Source organism: Atractosteus spatula, chromosome 8, assembly GCF_055471065.1.
Source record: "Atractosteus spatula isolate fAtrSpa1 chromosome 8, fAtrSpa1.hap1, whole genome shotgun sequence".
Lineage (NCBI taxonomy): Eukaryota > Metazoa > Chordata > Actinopteri > Semionotiformes > Lepisosteidae > Atractosteus > Atractosteus spatula.
Genome location: NC_142713.1, coordinates 1,895,005 through 1,918,052, shown reverse-complemented (window position 1 = coordinate 1,918,052; position 23,048 = coordinate 1,895,005). Strand labels below are relative to the sequence as shown.

The window sequence follows — 23,048 nt, the reverse complement described above, 5'->3', positions numbered from 1 at the left end:
GCCTACCGTTGTCCCGCAACGTCACTCAGATTGACTGACGTCGGGAAGGCCAATAGGAGCCCCGGACGCGAGCGAGGCCCCCGCCCCCTCGCCTCTCCTCAGTTTCCCAGAATGGACTGGTTGCAACAGATGAGACGGTTGTGATTGCTCGGACCTCTAACGCAACGGAGGTAAGTCTGAAGCCTGTCGATGCCTGACCTTCCTGGTGTCGAAGCGCTGGCGGCTGTGGCGGCTGTGTGAGTGATTTTCCGGGCGAGTTGGGGTTCTGTGTTTCCCGGTGGCTGCGTGCGGGAGGAGACAGGCAGGGAGAGGTGTGTGTGTGTGTGTGTTTGTTTCCTTGGTTTCCCCTGATCCGGGGGTCCGTCTGCATGGGGCCCGAGTAGCGAGCGTGCCTGCGGGGGGGGCTTCCGGACTCTGGGGGCCGAGTCGTAGCGCGGTGACTCGCGGATTTCCGGCGGGCTCGGTCCTGATGCGGCGCGGTGGAGCCTCGCCTCTCCTGTCTCTCCGTCCTGCTGGAGCTCATGACCTTGTGTCAGGGCTGCGAGTGTCACTGCTCTGTGCCTGCAGCGTGTGGGGCTGTGAGTGTCACTGCTCTGTGCTTGCAGCGTGCGGGGCTGTGAGTGTCACTGCTCTGTGCCTGCAGCGTGCGGGGCTGTGTGTGTCACTGCTCTGTGTCTGCAGCGTGCAGGGCTGCGAGTGTCACTGCTCTGTGCCTGCAGCATGTGGGGCTGTGTGTGTCACTGCTCTGTGCCTGCAGCGTGCGGGGCTGTGAGTGTCACTGCTCTGTGTGTGTCCACAGTGTCACTGCTCTGTGTCTGCAGCGTGCGGGGCTGTGAGTGTCACTGCTCTGTGTCTGCAGCGTGCAGGGCTGTGTGTGTCACTGCTCTGTGTGTGTCCACAGTGTCACTGCTCTGTGTCTGCAGCGTGCAGGGCTGTGTGTGTCACTGCTCTGTGTCTGCAGCGTGCGGGGCTGTGTGTGTCACTGCTCTGTGCCTGCAGCGTGCGGGGCTGTGAGTGTCACTGCTCTGTGTGTGTCCACAGTGTCACTGCTCTGTGTCTGCAGCGTGCGGGGCTGTGAGTGTCACTGCTCTGTGTCTGCAGCGTGCAGGGCTGTGTGTGTCACTGCTCTGTGTCTGCAGCGTGCGGGGCTGTGTGTGTCACTGCTCTGTGCCTGCAGCGTGCGGGGCTGTGAGTGTCACTGCTCTGTGTGTGTCCACAGTGTCACTGCTCTGTGTCTGCAGCGTGCGGGGCTGTGAGTGTCACTGCTCTGTGTCTGCAGCGTGCAGGGCTGTGTGTGTCACTGCTCTGTGCCTGCAGCGTGTGGGGCTGCGAGTGTCACTGCTCTGTGTCTGCAGCGTGCAGGGCTGTGTGTGTCACTGCTCTGTGTCTGCAGCGTGCGGGGCTGTGTGTGTCACTGCTCTGTGCCAGCAGTGTGTCCACAGTGTCACTGCTCTGTGTCTGCAGCGTGCAGGGCTGTGAGTGTCACTGCTCTGTGCCAGCAGTGTGTCCACAGCGTCACTGCTCTGTATCTGCAGCGTGCAGGGCTGTGAGTGTCACTGCTCTGTGTCTGCAGCGTGTGGGGCTGTGTGTGTCACTGCTCTGTGTCTGCGGTGTGTCCACAGTGTCACTGCCCTGTGTCAATAGTGTGCGGGGCTGTGTGTGTCACTGCTCTGTGTCTGCAGCGTGTCCACAGTGTCACTGCTCTGTGCCTGCAGCATGCAAGGCTGTGAGTGTCACTGCTCTGTGCCTGCAGTGTGTCCACAGTGTCACTGCCCTGCGTCAACAGTGTGTGGGGCTGTGTGTGTCACTGCTCTGTGCCAGCAGTGTGTCCACAGTGTCACTGCTCTGTGTCTGCAGTGTGTGGGGCTGTGTGTATCACTGCTCTGTGCCTGCAGTGTGTGAGGCTGTGTGTGTCACTGCTCTGTGTCAGCAGTGTTGGAGTATGGCAGTAGCAGTAGCAGCAGAAGCAGCAGCAGCAGCAGGAACAGAGAGCTGGCTGTGTGTGTCACTGTTTTGTGCCTGCAGTGTGTCCACAGTGTCACTGCTCTGTGTCAGCAGTGTGTGGGGCTGTGTGTGTCACTGCTCTGTGTCTGCAGTGTGTAGGGCTGTGTGTGTCACTGCTCTGTGCCAGCAGTGTGTCCACAGTGTCACTGCTCTGTGCCTGCAGCATGCGGGGCTGCGAGTGTCACTGCTCTGTGCCTGCAGCGTGTAGGGCTGTGTGTGTCACTGCTCTGTGCCAGCAGTGTGTAGGGCTATGTATATCACTGCTCTGTGCCAGCGGCGTGTCCACAGTGTCACTGCTCTGTGTCTGCAGCGTGTCCACAGTGTCACTGCTCTGTGCCTGCAGCGTGCGGGGCTGTGTGTGTCACTGCTCTGTGTCTGCAGTGTGTCCACAGTGTCACTGCCCTGTGTCAACAGTGTGCGGGGCTGTGTGTGTCACTGCTCTGTGTCTGCAGCGTGTCCACAGTGTCACTGCTCTGTGCCTGCAGCATGCAGGGCTGTGTGTGTCACTGCTCTCTGTGCCTGCAGTGTGCAGGGTTGTGAGTGTCACTGCTCTGTGCCTGCAGTGTGTCCACAGTGTCCCTGCCCTGTGTCAACAGTGTGTGGGGCTGTGTGTGTCACTGCTCTGTGCCAGCAGTGTGTCCACAGTGTCACTGCTCTGTGTCTGCAGTGTGTGAGGCTGTGTGTGTCACTGCTCTGTGCCTGCAGTGCTGGAGTATGGCAGTAGCAGCAGCAGCAGCAGGAACAGAGAGCTGGCTGTGTGTGTCACTGTTTTGTGCCTGCAGTGTGTCCACAGTGTCACTGCTCTGTGTCTGCAGTGTGTAGGGCTGTGTGTGTCACTGCTCTGTGCCTGCAGTGTGTGGGGCTGTGTGTGTCACTGCTCTGTGTCTGCAGTGTGTAGGGCTGTGTGTGTCACTGCTCTGTGCCTGCAGTGTTGGAGTGTGGCAGTAGCAGTAGCAGTAGGAGTAGCAGCAGCAGCAGCAGCAGGAACAGAGAGCTGGCTGTGTGTGTCACTGTTTTGTGCCTGCAGTGTGTCCACAGTGTCACTGCTCTGTGTCTGCAGTGTGTAGGGCTGTGTGTGTCACTGCTCTGTGCCTGCAGTGTTGGAGTGTGGCAGTAGCAGTAGCAGTAGGAGTAGCAGCAGCAGCAGCAGCAGGAACAGAGAGCTGGCTGTGTGTGGTGTCAGTGCCAATGTGACTTCCTCTGTGGTCTCATCAGTCGTGTGTAGCTGCATGTCTCTCTGTCCCCCTCTCTCCTGTCAGACTCCCACACTGCTTCTCTTTGTCTTACCCTGCAGCTGGGCCTGTTCTAAATCAGGACTTGAAGACATGTGACTGAGAGGACAGGAGACACAGTGAGAGAGAGGAGATCAGAGAATCCCTCAGTAATAAACACACACAAGAGGACAGGAGACACAGTAAGAGAGAGGAGATCACAGAGAATCCCTGAGTAATAAATACACACAACAGGACAGGAGACACAGTGAGAGAGAGAGAGGAGATCACAGAGACTCCCTCAGTGATAAACACACACAACAGGACAGGAGACACAGTGAGAGAGAGAGAGGAGATCACAGAGAATCCCTCAGTGATAAACACACACAAGAGGACAGGAGACACAGTGAGAGAGAGAGAGGAGATCACAGAGAATCCCTCAGTAATAAACACACACAACAGGACAGGAGACACAGAGAGAGAGGAGATCACAGAGAATCCCTCAGTAATAAACACACACAAGAGGACAGGAGACACAGTGAGAGAGAGACGAGATCACAGAGAATCCCTCAGTAATAAACACACACAAGAGGACAGGAGACACAGTGAGAGAGAGAGAGGAGATCACAGAGAATCCCTGAGTAATAAACACACACAAGAGGACAGGAGACACAGTGAGAGAGAGAGGAGATCACAGAGAATCCCTCAGTGATAAACACACACAAGAGGACAGGAGACACAGTGAGAGAGAGAGGAGATCACAGAGAATCCCTCAGTGATAAACACACACAAGAGGACAGGAGACACAGTGAGAGAGAGAGGAGATCACAGAGAATCCCTCAGTGATAAACACACACAACAGGACAGGAGACACAGTGAGAGAGAGACGAGATCACAGAGAATCCCTCAGTGATAAACACACACAAGAGGACAGGAGACACAGTGAGAGAGGAGATCACAGAGAATCCCTCAGTGATAAACACACACAACAGGACAGGAGACACAGAGAGAGAGGAGATCACAGAGAATCCCTCAGTGATAAACACACACAAGAGGACAGGAGACACAGTGAGAGAGAGACGAGATCACAGAGAATCCCTCAGTGATAAACACACACAACAGGACAGGAGACACAGTGAGAGAGAGACGAGATCACAGAGAATCCCTCAGTGATAAACACACACAACAGGACAGGAGACACAGTGAGAGAGAGGAACATTTTCCACCTCTTCCTTTCTGAACCTTAATAATTGAAGGAGCCCAGGTGCACTGCAGCCCGTGGCTCATGCTGTTTGAGTTGGTGATGGATTGAAGAGGCTGGCTGCTGGGGCATGTGTTATTCAGAGAGAAGCTGGTGAATTATACACGTGCAGGCTCGGTCTCTCCCCCTCGCAACAGCTGGGCAAGCCAGGACCCCGGACGAGGACCCCACGGGTGTCCGGCGCCTGCCTGCCTGCCTGCCTGCCTGCCTGCAGTTCCCCTCAGGGTCTCTCCGTGTCTCCCCAGGCCAGGATGCCGCTGACCCGCAGTCTGTCGGTCACCTCCTTGTTTGGGGTGGACGAGTGGGACGAGGAGTTCGACCAGGAGAACGCTGTGCTTTTCGAGATCGCCTGGGAGGTGGCCAATAAGGGTCTGTGTGCCTGTCTTTGTAGCGCCTGTCTGTCAGTGTCCAGTCGTGTCCTGTATGTCCCTGTCTCTGTTCAACCCCTTCAATCCTCAGTCTCCCCCTTGTGTCTCACTCTCTGGGTGTGTGTGACCCCCCTGTCTCTCTCTCGCAGGGTGTCAACCCCCATCTCTCTCTCTCTGTGTGACCCCCCTGTCTCTCTCTCTCTCCCTGACCCCCCTGTCTCTCTCTCTCTCTGTGACCCCCTGTCTCTCTCTCTCTCTCTCTCTGTGTGACCCCCTGTCTCTCTCTCTCTCTCTGTGTGACCCCCTGTCTCTCTCTCTCTCTCTGTGTGACCCCCATCTCTCCTCTCTCTCTGTGTGACCCCTCTCTCTCTCTCTCTCTCTCTGTGTGACCCCTCTGTCTCTCTCTCTCTCTCTCTCTCTCTCTCTCTGTGACCCCCTGTCTCTCTCTCTCTCTGACCCCCCTGTCTCTCCTGTCTCTCTGTGACCCCCCTGTCTCTCTGACCCCCCTGTCTCTCTCTCAGTGGGCGGGATCTACACGGTGATCCAGACGAAGGCGCGCCTCACAGCAGAGGAGTGGGGGGAGAACTACTTCCTGGTGGGGCCCTACTTCGAGCACAGCGTGCGCACGCAGGTGGAGCTGATCGAGCCGCCCACCGCAGCGCTGCGGCGCACCCTGGACAAGATGAACTCCCAGGGCTGCAAGGTCAGTGGGACCCGGGTTCGAGCAGCAGGGGTGTCAGCCGTGTGGAGCAGTGCTCTGGGCTCTGGGCTCGGCTCGGGTTCGAGCAGCAGGGGTGTCAGCCGTGTGGAGCAGTGCTCTGGGCTCTGGGCTCTGGGCTCGGGTTCGGGTTCGAGCAGCAGGGGCGTCAGCCGTGTGGAGCAGAGCTCTGGGCTCTGGGCTCTGGGCTCTGGGCTCTGGGATCTGGGCTCGGCTCGGGTTCGAGCAGCAGGGGTGTCAGCAGTGTGGAGCAGAGCTCTGGGCTCTGGGCCCTGGGCCCGGGTTTGAGCAGCAGGGGTGTCAGCAGTGTGGAGCAGAGCTCTGGGCTCGGGTTCGAGCAACAGGTGTGTCACAGCTGAGTCAGACAGACCCCCGGATATCGATGACCCCCCCCCCCCCCCCCCCCCCCGAGGCTGGACTGGGGTACCAGGTGGGAGGACTGCTCACCCCTGTGGAAGAGAGGCTGGTGCAGTTCCCCCGCTGCGCCTGACTGGAGCGAGGGGGCGCTGTGGACCAGGAACCTGCAGCACGCGGGCGGTCCTTCTCCCCCACCCCCCCAGTGCAGGAAGGCTGGGTGCTGGAATGCTCTCTGCAAAGGTTACTGTGCTATATTAGCCCGGTGACAGAGCCACTGGGTCACTGTGAGACACAGACAGCTGCACACGCGGGGTATCGATGTCACATCTGCCCCTCGTGACTCTCCTCCTGCCCCTTCTTCTCGCCAGAGTTTGTGTGAAGTCGTGTTTATGTCCAGCATTAAACTGCCTCCCCCTGTCAAGATCCGAATCCCATATCAATGGCAAAGTGTTAATGTACTGGAGTGTCCAGTCAGTGTGTCTGTATTAACCCCTCTCTCTCAGTGCAGTGTTAATGTACTGGAGTGTCCAGTCAGTGTGTCTGTATTAACCCCTCTCTCTCTCAGTGCAGTGTTAATGTACTGGAGTGTCCAGTCAGTGTGTCTGTATTAACCCCTCTCTCTCTCAGTGCAGTGTTAATGTACTGGAGTGTCCAGTCAGTGTGTCTGTATTAACCCCTCTCTCTCTCAGTGCAGTGTTAATGTACTGGAATGTCCAGTCAGTGTGTCTGTATTAACCCCTCTCTCTCTCAGTGCAGTGTTGATGTACTGGAGTGTCCAGTCAGTGTGTGTGTATTAAGCCCTCTCTCTCTCAGTGCAGTGTTAATGTACTGGAGTGTCCAGTCAGTGTGTCTGTATTAACCCCTCTCTCTCTCAGTGCAGTGTTAATGTACTGGAATGTCCAGTCAGTGTGTCTGTATTAACCCCTCTCTCTCTCAGTGCAGTGTTGATGTACTGGAGTGTCCAGTCAGTGTGTCTGTATTAACCCCTCTCTCTCTCAGTGCAGTGTTAATGTACTGGAGTGTCCAGTCAGTGTGTCTGTATTAACCCCTCTCTCTCTCAGTGCAGTGTTAATGTACTGGAGTGTCCAGTCAGTGTGTCTGTATTAACCCCCCTCTCTCTCTCAGTGCAGTGTTAATGTACTGGAGTGTCCAGTCAGTGTGTCTGTATTAACCCCTCTCTCTCTCAGTGCAGTGTTAATGTACTGGAATGTCCAGTCAGTGTGTCTGTATTAACCCCTCTCTCTCTCAGTGCAGTGTTGATGTACTGGAGTGTCCAGTCAGTGTGTGTGTATTAAGCCCTCTCTCTCTCAGTGCAGTGTTAATGTACTGGAGTGTCCAGTCAGTGTGTCTGTATTAACCCCTCTCTCTCTCAGTGCAGTGTTAATGTACTGGAATGTCCAGTCAGTGTGTCTGTATTAACCCCTCTCTCTCTCAGTGCAGTGTTGATGTACTGGAGTGTCCAGTCAGTGTGTCTGTATTAACCCCTCTCTCTCTCAGTGCAGTGTTAATGTACTGGAGTGTCCAGTCAGTGTGTCTGTATTAACCCCTCTCTCTCTCAGTGCAGTGTTAATGTACTGGAGTGTCCAGTCAGTGTGTCTGTATTAACCCCCCTCTCTCTCTCAGTGCAGTGTTAATGTACTGGAGTGTCCAGTCAGTGTGTCTGTATGAACCCCTCTCTCTCTCAGTGCAGTGTTAATGTACTGGAGTGTCCAGTCAGTGTGTCTGTATGAACCCCTCTCTCTCTCAGTGCAGTGTTAATGTACTGGAGTGTCCAGTCAGTGTGTCTGTATTAACCCCTCTCTCTCTCAGTGCAGTGTTAATGTACTGGAGTGTCCAGTCAGTGTGTGTGTATTAACCCCTGTACCCCTGTTCTTCAGGTGTATTTCGGCCGATGGCTGATTGAGGGGAGCCCCTATGTGATCCTGATTGATGTAGCCTTCACTGCCTGGTCGCTGGACCGCTGGAAGAAGGAGCTGTGGGAGAGCTGCAATATCGGGGTCCCCTGGTTCGATCGTGACGCCAACGACGCTGTGCTCTTCGGGTTCCTCACCGCCTGGCTGCTGGGGGAGGTGGGAGACTTGGCCTGAAGAGCCCTGTTGCCAGGAATTCCAGTCAGGCGCTCCCTGGACACACACGGAAATCCCCAGTTTGGGTCCCTGTCTCGGTTAGCTCAGATGATGTGGTGGAAATGAGGCAGCGGGTCTTGGGCACGTTCGTCACGCAAATGACGCAGCTGAAACCGAGAGTTATGGAGCGAGGAGGGAGGAAGAAGTGTAGTGAGGAGTAACGAGAGAAACAGAGGCTGGTTTTTATTGAATTATACACAGGCGCGATCAGGACACCTGTGGGTCCTGCGCCTGGGTTCTCCGAGAGTTGCTGATGCCCTGTACTGAACTGCAGTATGTGAAGGGGGCTCTCTTAGACTCTGTCTCTCTCTCTGTGTCTTTACTCTCACTGCCTCTGGCTCTATTAACCCCCCACCCTCTCTATGTCATTAGTAACCCCCCTCTCTCTCTGTCATTATTAACCCCTCTCTCTCTGTGTGTGTGTATTAACCCCTCTCTCTCGTTCCCTCTCAGTTTGCTGCGCAGTGCGATGAGACTCCCCACATCGTTGCCCACTTCCACGAGTGGCTGGCGGGCGTTGGGATCGTTCTCTCTCGAAAGCGCAAGCTGCCCGTGGCCACCATCTTCACCACCCACGCCACGCTCCTGGGCCGATACCTCTGCGCTGGCAACGTGGACTTCTACAACAACCTCAACAACGTACTGTCTCTCTCCGTCTCAACTGCCCAGTCTTAACCCCTCTCTCTCTCTCAGTGCAGTGTTAATGTACTGGAGTGTCCAGTCAGTGTGTGTGTATTAACCCCTCTCTCTCTCAGTGCAGTGTTAATGTACTGGAGTGTCCAGTCAGTGTGTGTGTATTAACCCCTCTCTCTCTCTCAGTGCAGTGTTAATGTACTGGAGTGTCCAGTCAGTGTGTCTGTATTAACCCCCCTCTCTCTCAGTGCAGTGTTAATGTACTGGAGTGTCCAGTCAGTGTGTGTGTATGAACCCCTCTCTCCCTCAGTGCAGTGTTAATGTACTGGAGTGTCCAGTCAGTGTGTCTGTATTAACCCCCCTCTCTCTCAGTGCAGTGTTCATGTACTGGAGTGTCCAGTCAGTGTGTCTGTATTAACCCCTCTCTCTCTGTCCCTCAGTTCAATGTGGACAAGGAGGCTGGGGACAGACAGATCTATCACCGATACTGTATAGAGCGGGCAGCTGTGCACTGTGCTCACGTCTTCACCACCGTCTCCCAGATCACAGCCATCGAGGCGGAGAACCTGCTGAAGAGGAAACCAGGTGAGTGAGAGAGACTCCCACACCTCTCTCAACAGCTCCCAACTGGGAAAGGGAGGAGGGAAATCCGTTGAACTGGCATCCCAGACTGAGATATCCTGTCCCAGCCTGAGGAACAGACAGCGAGCCTGTCTCTCAATAATAATAATAATACAGTGTGTGATCTCCTGTCCCAGCCTGAGGAACAGACAGTGAGCCTGTCTCTCAATAATAATAATACAGTGTGTGATCTCCTGTCCCAGCCTGAGGAACAGACAGTGAGTCTGTCTCTCAATAATAATAATACAGTGTGTGATCTCCTGTCCCAGCCTGAGGAACAGACAGTGAGCCTGTCTCTCAATAATAATAATACAGTGTGTGATCTCCTGTCCCAGCCTGAGGAACAGACAGTGAGCCTGTCTCTCAATAATAATAATACAGTGTGTGATCTCCTGTCCCAGCCTGAGGAACAGACAGTGAGCCTGTCTCTCAATAATAATAATACAGTGTGTGATCTCCTGTCCCAGCCTGAGGAACAGACAGTGAGCCTGTCTCTCAATAATAATAATACAGTGTGTGATCTCCTGTCCCAGCCTGAGGAACAGTGGGCCTGTCTCTCAATAATAATAATACAGTGTGTGATCTCCTGTCCCAGCCTGAGGAACAGACAGTGAGCCTGTCTCTCAATAATAATAATACAGTGTGTGATCTCCTGTCCCAGCCTGAGGAACAGACAGTGAGCCTGTCTCTCAATAATAATAATAATACAGTGTGTGATCTCCTGTACCAGCCTGAGGAACAGACAGTGAGTCTGTCTCTCAATAATAATAATACAGTGTGTGATCTCCTGTCCCAGCCTGAGGAACAGACAGTGAGTCTGTCTCTCAATAATAATACAGTGTGTGATCTCCTGTCCCAGCCTGAGGAACAGACAGTGAGCCTGTCTCTCAATAATAATAATACAGTGTGTGATCTCCTGTCCCAGCCTGAGGAACAGACAGTGAGCCTGTTTCTCAATAATAATAATACAGTGTGTGATCTCCTGTCCCAGCCTGAGGAACAGACAGTGAGCCTGTCTCTCAATAATAATAATACAGTGTGTGATCTCCTGTCCCAGCCTGAGGAACAGACAGTGAGCCTGTCTCTCAATAATAATAATACAGTGTGTGATCTCCTGTCCCAGCCTGAGGAACAGACAGTGAGTCTGTCTCTCAATAATAATACAGTGTGTGATCTCCTGTCCCAGCCTGAGGAACAGACAGTGAGCCTGTCTCTCAATAATAATAATACAGTGTGTGACCTCCTGTCCCAACCTGAGGAACAGTGAGTCTGTCTCTCAATAATAATAATACAGTGTGTGATCTCCTGTCCCAGCCTGAGGAACAGACAGTGAGCCTGTCTCTCAATAATAATAATACAGTGTGTGACCTCCTGTCCCAACCTGAGGAACAGTGAGCTTGTCTCCCAGTAATGTTCAATATGTTTACAGTATATTTAAATATTTTATGATATGTCTGTGTTGTTTGTTATTTTATTTTTATTTTTTTGTTTTGTTTCATGTTAATTTTATTCTTTTTATTTGCTTTGGCAACACCCAGCGGTCATGCTAATAAAGCACCTGGGATTGAACTGAACTGAAATTGAATTGAGAGGGAGAGAGAGGAGGGGGAGAGAGAGGCTTGATCTGATAATACAGTGTGTGATCTCCTGCCAGTGAGCCTGTCTCTCACTAATGCTCCATATGTCTGTGTATTGATGTCTTTTGATGTGTCTGTATTGTAAGTGCCTGTAGATCTTCTGTTCATTGTAAATGTTTTCTTTGGCATCACTGATTTACTCATCGGTCCCCTGAGCCCGGTGTTAAGTCTGGCCTCTCTGGCTCTCACCCCGCAGACATTGTGACGCCCAACGGCCTCAACGTCAAGAAGTTCTCCGCGGTGCACGAGTTCCAGAACCTGCACGCCCAGAGCAAGGCCCGCATCCAGGAGTTCATCCGCGGGCACTTCTACGGGTCCGTGAGCGACCGGCGCCCGGTCCAGCGTCCCGCCCCGCACGCACGCACGCACGCACGCACACATCTGCACACACGCACACAGGCACGCACACACCGCCGCTGAGCGGGGTCTTCATCCGCACCCCCCCCCCCCCCAGCAGGGGGTGCCCTCCCGCCGGCCCAAGCCCGCCGGGCGCTGGGGTGACTCCGTCGGGGCCGGTGGGACAGAGCTGCCCTCGGTGGGGTTGTGTCCCGGGCTGTGGGGGTGTCAAGCCTCCTGTCAGAGAGATCAGTGCCGCTCTGGAGGCACTGAGTCTAGTGTGAGGAGGGGGCAGGTAATACTTGTGTTGGTGCCTGAATGAAAATACCCGTTGTGTCCCCCCAGACACCTGGACTTCAACCTGGACAAGACCCTGTTCCTCTTCATTGCCGGACGTTATGAATTCTCCAACAAAGGAGCTGATATTTTCCTGGAGGCCCTGGCCAGACTGAATTACTTACTGAGGGTGTGGACTCGTTTATCCCGAGCTCGCTGCCCTGTCCCGCTGTCCTGTCCCACTGTGCTGCTCAGAGATCACTAGTGATCACTGTGCTAATATACATTGAGCCTGATGTACTTTTCTGTGCTGCGCTGTGCAGTGTCTGAAGGGCTGTGTGCTCTCTGCTGCGCTGTGCAGTGTCTGAAGGGCCTTGTGCTCTGTGCTGTGCAGTGTCTGAAGGGCCGTGTGCTCTGTGCTGTGGTGTGCAGTGTCTGAAGGGCTGTGTGCTCTGTGCTGCAGTGTCTGAAGGGCTGTGTGCCCTGTGCTGCGCTGTGCAGTGTCTGAAGGGCTGTGTGCTCTGTGCTGCAGTGTCTGAAGGGCTGTGTGCACTGTGCTGTGCTGTGCAGTGTCTGAAGGGCTGTGTGCTCTGTGCTGCAGTGTCTGAAGGGCTGTGTGCACTGTGCTGTGCTGTGCAGTGTCTGAAGGGCTGTGTGCTCTGTGCTGCGCTGTGCAGTGTGTGATCCAGTGTGCTCTGTGCTGCGCTGCGCAGTGTCTGAAGCGCTGTGTGCTCTGTGCTGCGCTGTGCAGTGTCTGAAGGGTTGTGTGCTCTGTGCTGCGTTGTGCAGTGTCTGAAGGGCTGTATGCTCTGGGATGCTCTGTGCAGTGTCTGAAGGGCTGTGTGCTCTGTGCTGCAGTGTCTGAAGGGCTGTGTGCTCTGTGCTGTGCTGTGCAGTGTCTGAAGGGCTGTGTGCCCTGTGCTGCGCTGTGCAGTGTCTGAAGGGTTGTGTGCTCTGTGCTGCGTTGTGCAGTGTCTGAAGGGCTGTATGCTCTGGGATGCTCTGTGCAGTGTCTGAAGGGCTGTGTGCTCTGTGCTGCAGTGTCTGAAGGGCTGTGTGCTCTGTGCTGTGCTGTGCAGTGTCTGAAGGGCTGTGTGCTCTGTGCTGCAGTGCCTGAAGGGCTGTGTGCCCTGTGCTGCGCTGTGCAGTGTCTGAAGGGCTGTGTGCTCTGTGCTGCAGTGTCTGAAGGGCTGTGTGCCCTGTGCTGCGCTGTGCAGTGTGTGATCCAGCGTCCTGTCCTGTTCTGTCCCTTCTCCTCAGGTCAATCACAGCGAGGTGACTGTCATCGCCTTCTTCATCATGCCAGCCCGGACAAACAACTTCAACGTGGAGACTCTGAAGGGGCAGGCTGTCCGCAAGCAGCTCTGGTACTCTGTCCCTCTGTCCCTCTGTCCCTCTGTCTGTGTGACAGTCTGCACTGTCTCTGTACCATTGGCCATTGCCTGAACACTTCTTAACATTTTAACACCTGGTTCTTTGTGTTCTGCCCAGTTTCCTCAGATTCACAAAGTCCGGCGTGCGCGTGTGGTCTGTGCAGAGTCCCGGGTGTGCGTGTGCGTGTGATCTGTGCAGAGTCCCGGGTGTGCGTGCGCGTGTGGTCTGTGCAGAGTCCCGGGTGTGCGTGTGCGTGTGATCTGTGCAGAGTCCCGGGTGTGCGTGCGCGTGTGGTCTGTGCAGAGTCCCGGGTGTGCGTGCGCGTGTGGTCTGTGCAGAGTCCCGCGTGCGCGTGTGGTCTGTGCAGAGTCCCGGGCGTGCGTGCGTGCGTGTGATCTGTGCAGAGTCCCGCGTGTGCGTGTGCGTGTGCGTGTGGTCCGTGCAGAGTCCCGCGTGTGCGTGTGCGTGTGTGTGTGGTGCGTGTGTGTGTGGTCCGTGCAGAGTCCCGCGTGTGCGTGTGCGTGTGTGTGTGGTGCGTGTGTGTGTGGTCCGTGCAGAGTCCCGCGTGTGCGTGTGCGTGTGCGTGTGCGTGTGCGTGTGGTCCGTGCAGAGTCCCGCGTGTGCGTGTGCGTGTGCATGTGCGTGGGGTCCGTGCAGAGTCCTGTTCACTGAGAGTGGGACCTCTCTCCCCCTGCAGGGACACCGCCAACACGGTGAAGGAGAAGTTTGGGAAGAAGCTGTACGAGTCCCTGCTGGTGTGAGTACTGCTCTCCTGCAGGGTGACGGGGAGATGTAGTGACGAGGAAGGGCTCTCAGTTTGATACACTGAGGGAAATCCGTCTCTCTGTCCCTGCCTGTCTCTCTCTCTCTCTCCTGGTTTCTACTCTATCTCTGTCTGTCTCTCTGTCCCTGCCAGTCTCTCTCCCTCTCCTGGTTTCTACTCTCTATCTGTCTGTCTGTCCTTGCCTGTCTCTCTCTCTCTCCTGGTTTCTACTCTCTCTCTGTCCCTGGCAGTCAATTCAATTCAATCCCAGGTGCTTTATTAGCATGACTGCTGGGTACAATCAGTGTTGCCAAAGCAAATAAAATAATGAAATTCACAAAACAAAAAATAACAATAATATAATAAAATCTACAGACATATTACAGACATTTACAACAGAGACATATCATACAATTTTGACATATACTGTAGACAGATGGAGCATTACTGGGAGACACACTCACTGTTCCTCAGGCTGTGACAGGAGATCACATACTGTATTATTATTATTGAGAGACAGGCTCACTGTCTGTTCCTCAGGCTGGGACAGGAGATCACACACTGTATTATTATTATTGAGAGACAGGCTCACTGTTCCTCAGGCTGGGACAGGAGATCACACACTGTATTATTATTATTGAGAGACAGGCTCACTGTCTGTTCCTCAGGCTGGGACAGGAGATCACACACTGTATTATTATTATTGAGAGACAGGCTCACTGTCTGTTCCTCAGGCTGGGACAGGAGATCACACACTGTATTATTATTATTGAGAGACAGGCTCACTGTCTGTTCCTCAGGCTGGGACAGGAGATCACACACTGTATTATTATTATTGGGAGACAGACTCACTGTTCCTCAGGCTGTGACAGGAGATCACACACTGTATTATTATTATTGAGAGACAGGCTCACTGTTCCTCAGGCTGGGACAGGAGATCACACACTGTATTATTATTATTGAGAGACAGGCTCACTGTCTGTTCCTCAGGCTGGGACAGGAGATCACACACTGTATTATTATTATTGAGAGACAGGCTCACTGTCTGTTCCTCAGGCTGGGACAGGAGATCACACACTGTATTATTATTATTGGGAGACAGACTCACTGTTCCTCAGGCTGTGACAGGAGATCACATACTGGGCTGCCAGTTCAACTGAGTTCCCTCCTCCCTCTCCCAGTAGGATTGGGACCCGTTGTGATTCTGGCAGGTGTGGGAACTCTGGGACTAGATTTCTGAGTTTAGGGAAGAATGTTTCTCTAATCCCAGAGTATCTGTCACAGTGCAGTAGGAAGTGCACCTCTGTCTCTGTTTCTCCCCGCTGGCAGTGGGAGCACAGCCTGTCCTCTCTGGACAGCCAGGTCTGCCTGTGTCCAGTGTGTGTGTCCAGACTGTGTCCCTGAGCCTGTCCTCTCTGGGCAGCCAGGTCTGCCTATGTCCAGTTTCTCTGGCCAGGCTGTGGTCACTGAGCCTGTACTTCGTCAGGGTCTGTTTCTGTTTGTTGTTTCTTATCTTGGTCAAATATTCGGCTAGTGTGTATTGTCTGTTTAAGGTTCTGTAGCATTCCAGTTTATGTTGTGTTTGTGTGTGTGTGAGTCTCTCTCTGCCTGTCTCTCTGTCCCTGCCTGTCTCTCTCTCTCTCCTGGTTTCTACTCTCTCTCTGTCTGTCTCTCTATCCCTGCCTGTCTCTCTCTCTCTCTTGGTTTCTACTCTCTCTCTGTCTGTCTCTCTGTCCCTGTCTGTCTCTCTCTCTCCTGGTTTCTACTCTCTCTCTCTGTCTGTCTCTCTGTCCCTGCCTGTCTCTCTCTCTCCTGGTTTCTACTCTCTCTCTGTCTGTCTCTCTGTCCCTGCCTGTCTCTCTCTCTCCTGGTTTCTACTCTCTCTCTGTCTGTCTCTCTGTCCCTGCCTGTCTCTCTCTCTCTCTTGGTTTCTACTCTCTCTCTGTCTGTCTCTCTGTCCCTGCCTGTCTCTCTCTCTCCTGGTTTCTACTCTCACTCTGTCTGTCTCTCTGTCCCTGCCTGTCTCTCTCTCTCCTGGTTTCTACTCTTTCTCTGTCTGTCTCTCTGTCCCTGCCTGTCTCTCTCTCTCTCTTGGTTTCTACTCTCTCTCTGTCTGTCTCTCTGTCCCTGCCTGTCTCTCTCTCTCCTGGTTTCTACTCTCTCTATGTCTGTCTCTCTGTCCCTGCCTGTCTCTCTCTGTCCTGGTTTCTACTCTCTCTCTGTCTGTCTCTCTGTCCCTGCCTGTCTCTCTCTCTCTCCTGGTTTCTACTCTCTCTCTGCCTGTCTCTCTGTCCCTGCCTGTCTCTCTCTCTCTCCTGCTTGTGTGTGTGTGTGTGTGTGTGTGTGTGTGTGTGTGTGTGTGTTCATCTGTTTTATTTCTCTGTCTCTCTCTCAGAATCCCTCCATTGGCCTGAGAGATGATTTCCAGTGCCGCCAAATCAATAACAGTCAATAACAGCCAGTTGCTTTCCTGATACATTTAGAAAGGTTTGAACATGGCAGCCACGACTCGCGTGGTCTGGGCAGCAAGATGGAGGGTCTTGTCTGAACTACATTCCCCAGAAGTCTGTGGGGGGAGTAACCTGTGTCCTCTGTCCAACTGGAGAAACACTCCACACACTTGGTTGGGTGACGGTTGAAACCAGTTAGTGGAGGCGTCGGTCTGTATCTGGTTTCTAGGGACGAAGGCGGTGGTGTCGCAGTGCTTTGTGGTTCTGTAACTCTCTCTCGGTGAAGTGTCGATCTCCGTCTCGCTCCCCCTCTCTTTTAGGGGACAGCTCCCAGACGTGTCGAAGATGCTGGATAAGGAAGACTTCACCATGATGAAGAGGGCCATCTTCGGCACACAGAGGCAGTGCCAGCCCCCCATCTGCACCCACAACATGCTGGACGACTCCACCGACCCCATCCTCAACTCCATCCGCAGAATAGGGCTGTTCAACAACTCCTCGGACAGAGTCAAGGTGCAGTGGGAGAGAGACAGGGCGGCTCCCTCTAGTGTTTCAGCACCAGACTGTACAGGACAGCTCCCTCTAGTGTTTCAGCACTGCTCTGTACAGGACGGCTCCCTCTGGTGTTTCAGCACCAGACTGTACAGGACAGCTCCCTCTGGTGTTTCAGCACCAGACTGTACAGGACAGCTCCCTCTAGTGTTTCAGCACTGCTCTGTACAGGACAGCTCCCTCTAGTGTTTCAGCACCAGACTGTACAGGACAGCTCCCTCTAGTGTTTCAGCACTGCTCTGTACAGGACAGCTCCCTCTAGTGTTTCAGCACCAGACTGTACAGGACAGCTCCCTCTAGTGTTTCAGCACCAGACTGTACAGGACAGCTCCCTCTAGTGTTTCAGCACCAGTCTGTACAGGACGGCTCCCTCTGGTGTTTCAGCACTGCTCTGTACAGGACAGCTCCCTCTAGTGTTTCAGCACCAGACTGTACAGGACAGCTCCCTCTAGTGTTTCAGCACTGCTCTGTACAGGACAGCTCCCTCTAGTGTTTCAGCACCAGACTGTACAGGACAGCTCCCTCTAGTGTTTCAGCACCAGACTGTACAGGACAGCTCCCTCTAGTGTTTCAGCACTGCTCTGTACAGGACAGCTCCCTCTAGTGTTTCAGCACCAGACTGTACAGGACAGCTCCCTCTAGTGCTTCAGCACTGCTCTGTACAGGACAGCTCCCTCTAGTGTTTCAGCACCAGACTGTACAGGACAGCTCCCTCTAGTGTTTCAGCACTGCTCTGTACAGGACAGCTCCCTCTAGTGTTTCAGCACCAGACTGTACAGGACAGCTCCCTCTAGTGTTTCAGCACTGCTCTGTACAGGACAGCTCCCTCTAGTGTTTCAGCACCAGACTGTACAGGACAGCTCCCTCTAGTGTTTCAGCACCAGTCTGTACAGGACGGCTCCCTCTAGTGCTTCAGCACTGCTCTGTACAGGACAGCTCCCTCTAGTGTTTCAGCACCAGTCTGTACAGGACAGCTCCCTCTAGTGTTTCAGCACCAGACTGTACAGGACAGCTCCCTCTAGTGTTTCAGCACTGCTCTGTACAGGACAGCTCCCTCTAGTGTTTCAGCACTGCTCTGTACAGGACAGCTCCCTCTAGTGTTTCAGCACCAGACTGTACAGGACAGCTCCCTCTAGTGCTTCAGCACTGCTCTGTACAGGACAGCTCCCTCTAGTGCTTCAGCACTGCTCTGTACAGGACAGCTCCCTCTAGTGTTTCAGCACCAGACTGTACAGGACAGCTCCCTCTAGTGCTTCAGCACTGCTCTGTACAGGACAGCTCCCTCTAGTGCTTCAGCACTGCTCTGTACAGGACAGCTCCCTCTAGTGTTTCAGCACCAGACTGTACAGGACAGCTCCCTCTAGTGTTTCAGCACTGCTCTGTACAGGACAGCTCCCTCTAGTGTTTCAGCACTGCTCTGTACAGGACGGCTCCCTCTAGTGTTTCAGCACTGCTCTGTACAGGACAGCTCCCTCTAGTGTTTCAGCATCAGACTGTACAGGACAGCTCCCTCTAGTGCTTCAGCACCAGACTGTACAGGACAGCTCCCTCTAGTGTTTCTTCCTGACATTCTTTTTTCAATTGATCGTTCTGTCTTTTGATATCTCCATCTCCTTTTTCTTTCTCATTTCTCTTTCTGACTTTATCCCTTTCTCTCTCTCAGGTGATCTTCCACCCTGAGTTCCTGTCTTCCACTTCTCCTCTTCTCCCTATGGATTATGAGGAGTTTGTGAGGGGATGTCACTTGGGTGTCTTCCCTTCATACTATGAACCATGGGGATACACACCAGGTACCTGTCTGTTCAGCACTGTCTTAACTGTATTAACCCCTCTCTCTCTCAGTGCAGTGTTAATGTACTGGAGTGTCCAGTCAGTGTGTGTGTATTAATCCCTCTCTCTCAGTGCAGTGTTAATGTACTGGAGTGTCCAGTCAGTGTGTCTGTATTAACCCCTCTCTCTCTCAGTGCAGTGTTAATGTACTGGAGTGTCCAGTCAGTGTGTCTGTATTAACCCCTCTCTCTCTCTCAGTGCAGTGTTAATGTACTGGAGTGTCCAGTCAGTGTGTCTGTATTAACCCCTCTCTCTCTCAGTGCAGTGTTAATGTACTGGAGTGTCCAGTCAGTGTGTGTATTAACCCCTCTCTCTCAGTGCAGTGTTAATGTACTGGAGTGTCCAGTCAGTGTGTGTGTATTAATCCCTCTCTCTCAGTGCAGTGTTAATGTACTGGAGTGTCCAGTCAGTGTGTCTGTATTAACCCCTCTCTCTCTCAGTGCAGTGTTAATGTACTGGAGTGTCCAGTCAGTGTCTGTATTAACCCCTCTCTCTCTCAGTGCAGTGTTAATGTACTGGAGTGTCCAGTCAGTGTGTCTGTATTAACCCCTCTCTCTCTCTCAGTGCAGTGTTAATGTACTGGAGTGTCCAGTCAGTGTGTCTGTATTAACCCCTCTCTCTCTCAGTGCAGTGTTAATGTACTGGAGTGTCCAGTCAGTGTGTGTATTAACCCCTCTCTCTCAGTGCAGTGTTAATGTACTGGAGTGTCCAGTCAGTGTGTCTGTATGAACCCCTCTCTCTCTCAGTGCAGTGTTAATGTACTGGAGTGTCCAGTCAGTGTGTGTGTATTAATCCCTCTCTCTCAGTGCAGTGTTAATGTACTGGAGTGTCCAGTCAGTGTGTCTGTATGAACCCCTCTCTCTCTCAGTGCAGTGTTAATGTACTGGAGTGTCCAGTCAGTGTGTCTGTATTAACCCCTCTCTCTCTCAGTGCAGTGTTAATGTACTGGAGTGTCCAGTCAGTGTGTCTTTATTAACCCCTCTCTCTCTCAGTGCAGTGTTAATGTACTGGAGTGTCCAGTCAATGTGTGTGTATTAACCCCTCTCTCTCAGTGCAGTGTTAATGTACTGGAGTGTCCAGTCAGTGTGTCTGTATTAACCCCTCTCTCTCTCAGTGCAGTGTTAATGTACTGGAGTGTCCAATCAGTGTGTGTGTATTAACCCCTCTCTCTCTCAGTGCAGTGTTAATGTACTGGAGTGTCCAGTCAGTGACTATATTAACCTCTCTCTCCAGCTGAGTGTACAGTAATGGGGATTCCCAGTGTCTCCACCAATCTGTCCGGTTTTGGCTGCTTTATGGAGGAACACATTGCAGACCCGTCTGCGTACGGTGAGTCTCCCCCTGTAGTTTTCTTCCTCCATTATTCCTGAGCTTCTGCTCTCCTTTGCCGTCTGTTGAATTCAGGCCTGCTCCTCGCCAGCGCAGCTCTCCGCCTGCTGACACTGCCCTCTTCCTCAGGTATCTACATCCTGGACCGGCGGTTCAGAGGGGTGGACGAGTCCTGTAACCAGCTGACCTCCTTCCTCTACTCCTTCTGTCAGCAGAGCCGCAGACAGAGGATCATTCAGAGGAACCGGACCGAGAGGCTTAGTGACCTCCTGGACTGGAGATACCTGGGGAGGGTGAGAGGAGGGGACAGGGAAAGGGCAGACAGACTGTGTGAATTCCCTGTACAGGACGGCTCCCTCTAGTGTTTCAGCACCAGACTGTACAGCTCTCTGTAGAGCTTTAGTATTTGTTTTACAGTAACAGAATAATTTTTTTCTCTCTCTTTCAGTATTATATTTCAGCTCGTCACATGGCCCTGGCAAAGTCCTTCCCTGAGATCTACAGTTATGAGCCTCATGAACCCAATACTGTGAGTCTGTCTTTCAGTTGTGAATCTGTCTCCTTGGGAGCCCTCATGTCTCATCTGGGCTCTTGTGTGAGGGTGTTGTCTCTGTGTCTGTCTCTGGGAGTCAGTCTCTGTGTTTGGGGGGGCACTGTGTCTCTGGGGCTCAGTGTGTGTGTTTGGGGTTGCCCTGTGTCTCTGGGGGTCAGTGTGTGTGTTTGGGGGTGCCCTGTGTCTCTGGGGCTCAGTCTGTGTGTTTGGGGGTGTCCTGTGTCTCTGGGGGTCAGTCTGTGTGTTTGGGGGTGCCCTGTGTCTCTGGGGCTCAGTGTGTGTTTGGGGGTGCCCTATGTCTCTGGGAGTCAATCTGTTTGACTGGGGGTGCCTGTGTCTCTGGGAGCCAATCTGTGTGACTGGGGGTGCCCTGTGTCTCTGGGGGTCAGTCTGTGTGACTGGGGGTGCCCTGTGTCTCTTGGGCTCAGTCTGTGGGTTTGGGGGTTCAGTCTCTCTGATTGGGGGTGCCTTGTGTCTCTGGGGCTCAGTCTGTGTGTTTGGAGGTTCCCTGTGTCTCTGTGGCTCAGTCTCTCTGATTGGGGGTGCCCTGTGTCTCTGAGGGTCAGTGTGTGTTCGGGGGTGCCCTGTGTTTCTGGGGGTCAGTCTGTGTGTTTGGGGGTGCCCTGTGTCTCTGGGGCTCAGTCTGTGTTTGGGAGTGTCTGATGAGTGCTCCCCCCGTCTCTCAGGCGCAGGGCTTCAGGTACCCCCGCCCCGCCTCGGTGCCCCCCTCCCCCTCGCTGTCCCGCCACTCCTCGCCGCACCACAGCGAGACGGAGGAGGAGGAGGAGGACGAGCGCTACGACGAAGACCTGGAGGCAGAGAAGGACCGCCAGAACATCCGGCCGCCGGCCTCGCTGTCCGTGCGCCCCAAGCTGGGCCCCCCTGACGGCAACTCGCACCCCAGCACCGCCAGCTCCCCCACCAGCTCGCTGTCCAGCGAGAGGAACTAGCGGCCCCTCCGCAGACCCCCCCCGCGGGGCCGCGCCCCCAGACTAGACAGCGCGTCAGAGCACTCCCCCACACCCCCCCCCCCCCCCCCCTCCGCACCGCACTCCACTCTCTGGCCCCCTGAGCACAGACACAGCGCCGCCCTGCTGGCCAGAGGGCATCTGTTCACAGAGCACACACACACACACACACTCACACACACACACACACACACACAGTCGCACACACAGCGCTGCCCTGCTGGCCAGAGGGCATCTGTTCACAGAGCACACACACACACACACACACACACACAGCCGCACGCACAGCGCTGCCCTGCTGGCCAGAGGGCATCTGTTCACAGAGCACACACACACACACACACAGTCGCACACACAGCGCCGCCCTGCTGGCCAGAGGGCATCTGTTCACAGAGCACACTCGCGCACACACACACACACAGTCGCACACACAGCGCCGCCCTGCTGGCCAGAGTCCACGCCCTCCCCTCTGTCTCGGGGGAGTGTTGGGGAACTGGGCGAAGGCGTTTTTAAGGCGATTTAAATGTTTTTAACGTTGGGACTGCTGGTGTCCGTGGAGAGAGAGAGGTGTTACCCCTGCGCCCCCCCACCCCAGACCAGCCAGGACGGTTTCTCTCCCAGTCTGCCTCAGGGCACGGGTTCGGTCTCAGCAGTTTCTGTGTGCTTGTCAGGCATGTTCATGATGAAATCCTTCTTGAGAATCAATAAAGGTGTGGGATTTGAGCACGACGGTGCCCTGTATCGACTTTCTGGAGATCGGTGTCGCCCCAGACAGAGGCAGGAGAGACTCGGTACTCCTGTCACCCACCGGGGGGCGCCGCCGGTCTCTCCCGCTGTGGGGAGGGTGTGTGTGTTCCATTGCAGCTCTCTGCTCCTGATGGTGTCATTATCTGAAGAACTGACACATATAGAAAGTAGGCTTCAACCCGAGAGCAAACCAAGCCTCTCCTGTACACAGAGGGGGGTGGGGGTGGGGAACAAGCTGCCCAGCCCTGTGGTTGAAGCTGATACCCTGGCTTCTCCCCAGACACAGCTGGATGAGCTCCTCCAGTCAGGACGGGGGGGGGGGGGGGGTCTTCTGTACACCGAGGGTGGTGGGGGTGGGGAACAAGCTGCCCAGCCCTGTGGTTGAAGCCGATACCCTGGCTTCTCTCCAGACACAGCTGGGTGAGCTCCTCCAGTCCGGACAGGAGGCTCTGCTGTACACCGAGGGTGGTGGGGGTGGGGAACAAGCTGCCCAGCCCTGTGGTTGAAGCCGATACCCTGGCTTCTCTCCAGACACAGCTGGGTGAGCTCCTCCAGTCAGGACAGGAGGGGCTTCTTTACACTGAGGGTGGTGGGGGCGGGGAACAAGCTGCCCAGCCAGGTTGTTGCAGCCGATGTCGCCACCCCCTGCGCAGAAGCCCTGCAGGGCCCCAGGGCCCCAGGTGTCCCCGTCCGTCCGGACCGCAGACGAGGGGGTGATTGTATGAAGCGCCCCTGGGCCCCCGGTCTGTGACTCAGCCTTGCTGGGGGACGAGAAGGAAACAGCAGAGCTCCAGCCGAACCAGCCCTCTCGGGGAGCTCCCAGGGTCAAAGATGAGAGACGCCTTCCAGCCGCTGTGCTCCAGAGAACAACAGCTGCCGTCCCGAGAGAGGAGGGGGAGAGAGAGAGAGAGGAGAGAGAGGAGGGGGAGAGACA

At 54.3% G+C, this 23,048-nt stretch overlaps 1 protein-coding gene across 6 annotated transcripts; it reads left to right on the top strand.

Annotated features, from left to right (window-relative positions):
• Nucleotides 1-119: 119 nt before the first annotated feature.
• Nucleotides 120-22,093, top strand: gys1 (glycogen synthase 1 (muscle)). 6 transcript variants are annotated; one of them, XM_088923269.1, is made up of 17 exons: nucleotides 154-170; nucleotides 3,299-3,418; nucleotides 4,722-4,845; nucleotides 5,366-5,547; nucleotides 7,797-7,988; nucleotides 8,499-8,684; nucleotides 9,119-9,263; nucleotides 11,133-11,250; nucleotides 11,618-11,738; nucleotides 12,809-12,915; nucleotides 13,620-13,679; nucleotides 16,456-16,648; nucleotides 18,351-18,477; nucleotides 19,751-19,846; nucleotides 19,976-20,139; nucleotides 20,295-20,375; nucleotides 21,086-22,093. In XM_088923269.1, exons 3-17 carry the CDS (start codon nucleotides 4,728-4,730, stop codon nucleotides 21,347-21,349), a joined length of 2,154 nt encoding a protein of 717 aa, XP_088779395.1. In that variant the 5' UTR covers nucleotides 154-170; nucleotides 3,299-3,418; nucleotides 4,722-4,727; the 3' UTR covers nucleotides 21,350-22,093. The 6 variants fall into 6 exon arrangements, with proteins under 6 accessions (XP_088779399.1, XP_088779395.1, XP_088779397.1 ...); XM_088923268.1 differs by lacking the exon at nucleotides 154-170 and adding an exon at nucleotides 232-311; XM_088923273.1 differs by lacking the exon at nucleotides 3,299-3,418 and having other exon boundaries at nucleotides 120-170.
• The last annotated feature ends 955 nt before the right edge of the window (nucleotides 22,094-23,048 follow it).

What these genes read in the sequence shown, in the direction of transcription:
- gys1 (XM_088923273.1), top strand. Translation starts at nt 4,728, where the DNA reads ATGCCGCTGACCCGCAGTCTGTCGGTCACCTCCTTGTTTGGGGTGGAC. An exon ending in ACTCCTCGGACAGAGTCAAG is followed by an intron (nt 16,649 to 18,350) that starts GTGCAGTGGGAG and finishes TCTCTCTCTCAG; the next exon opens with GTGATCTTCCACCCTGAGTT. An exon ending in TGCAGACCCGTCTGCGTACG is followed by an intron (nt 19,847 to 19,975) that starts GTGAGTCTCCCC and finishes CCTCTTCCTCAG; the next exon opens with GTATCTACATCCTGGACCGG.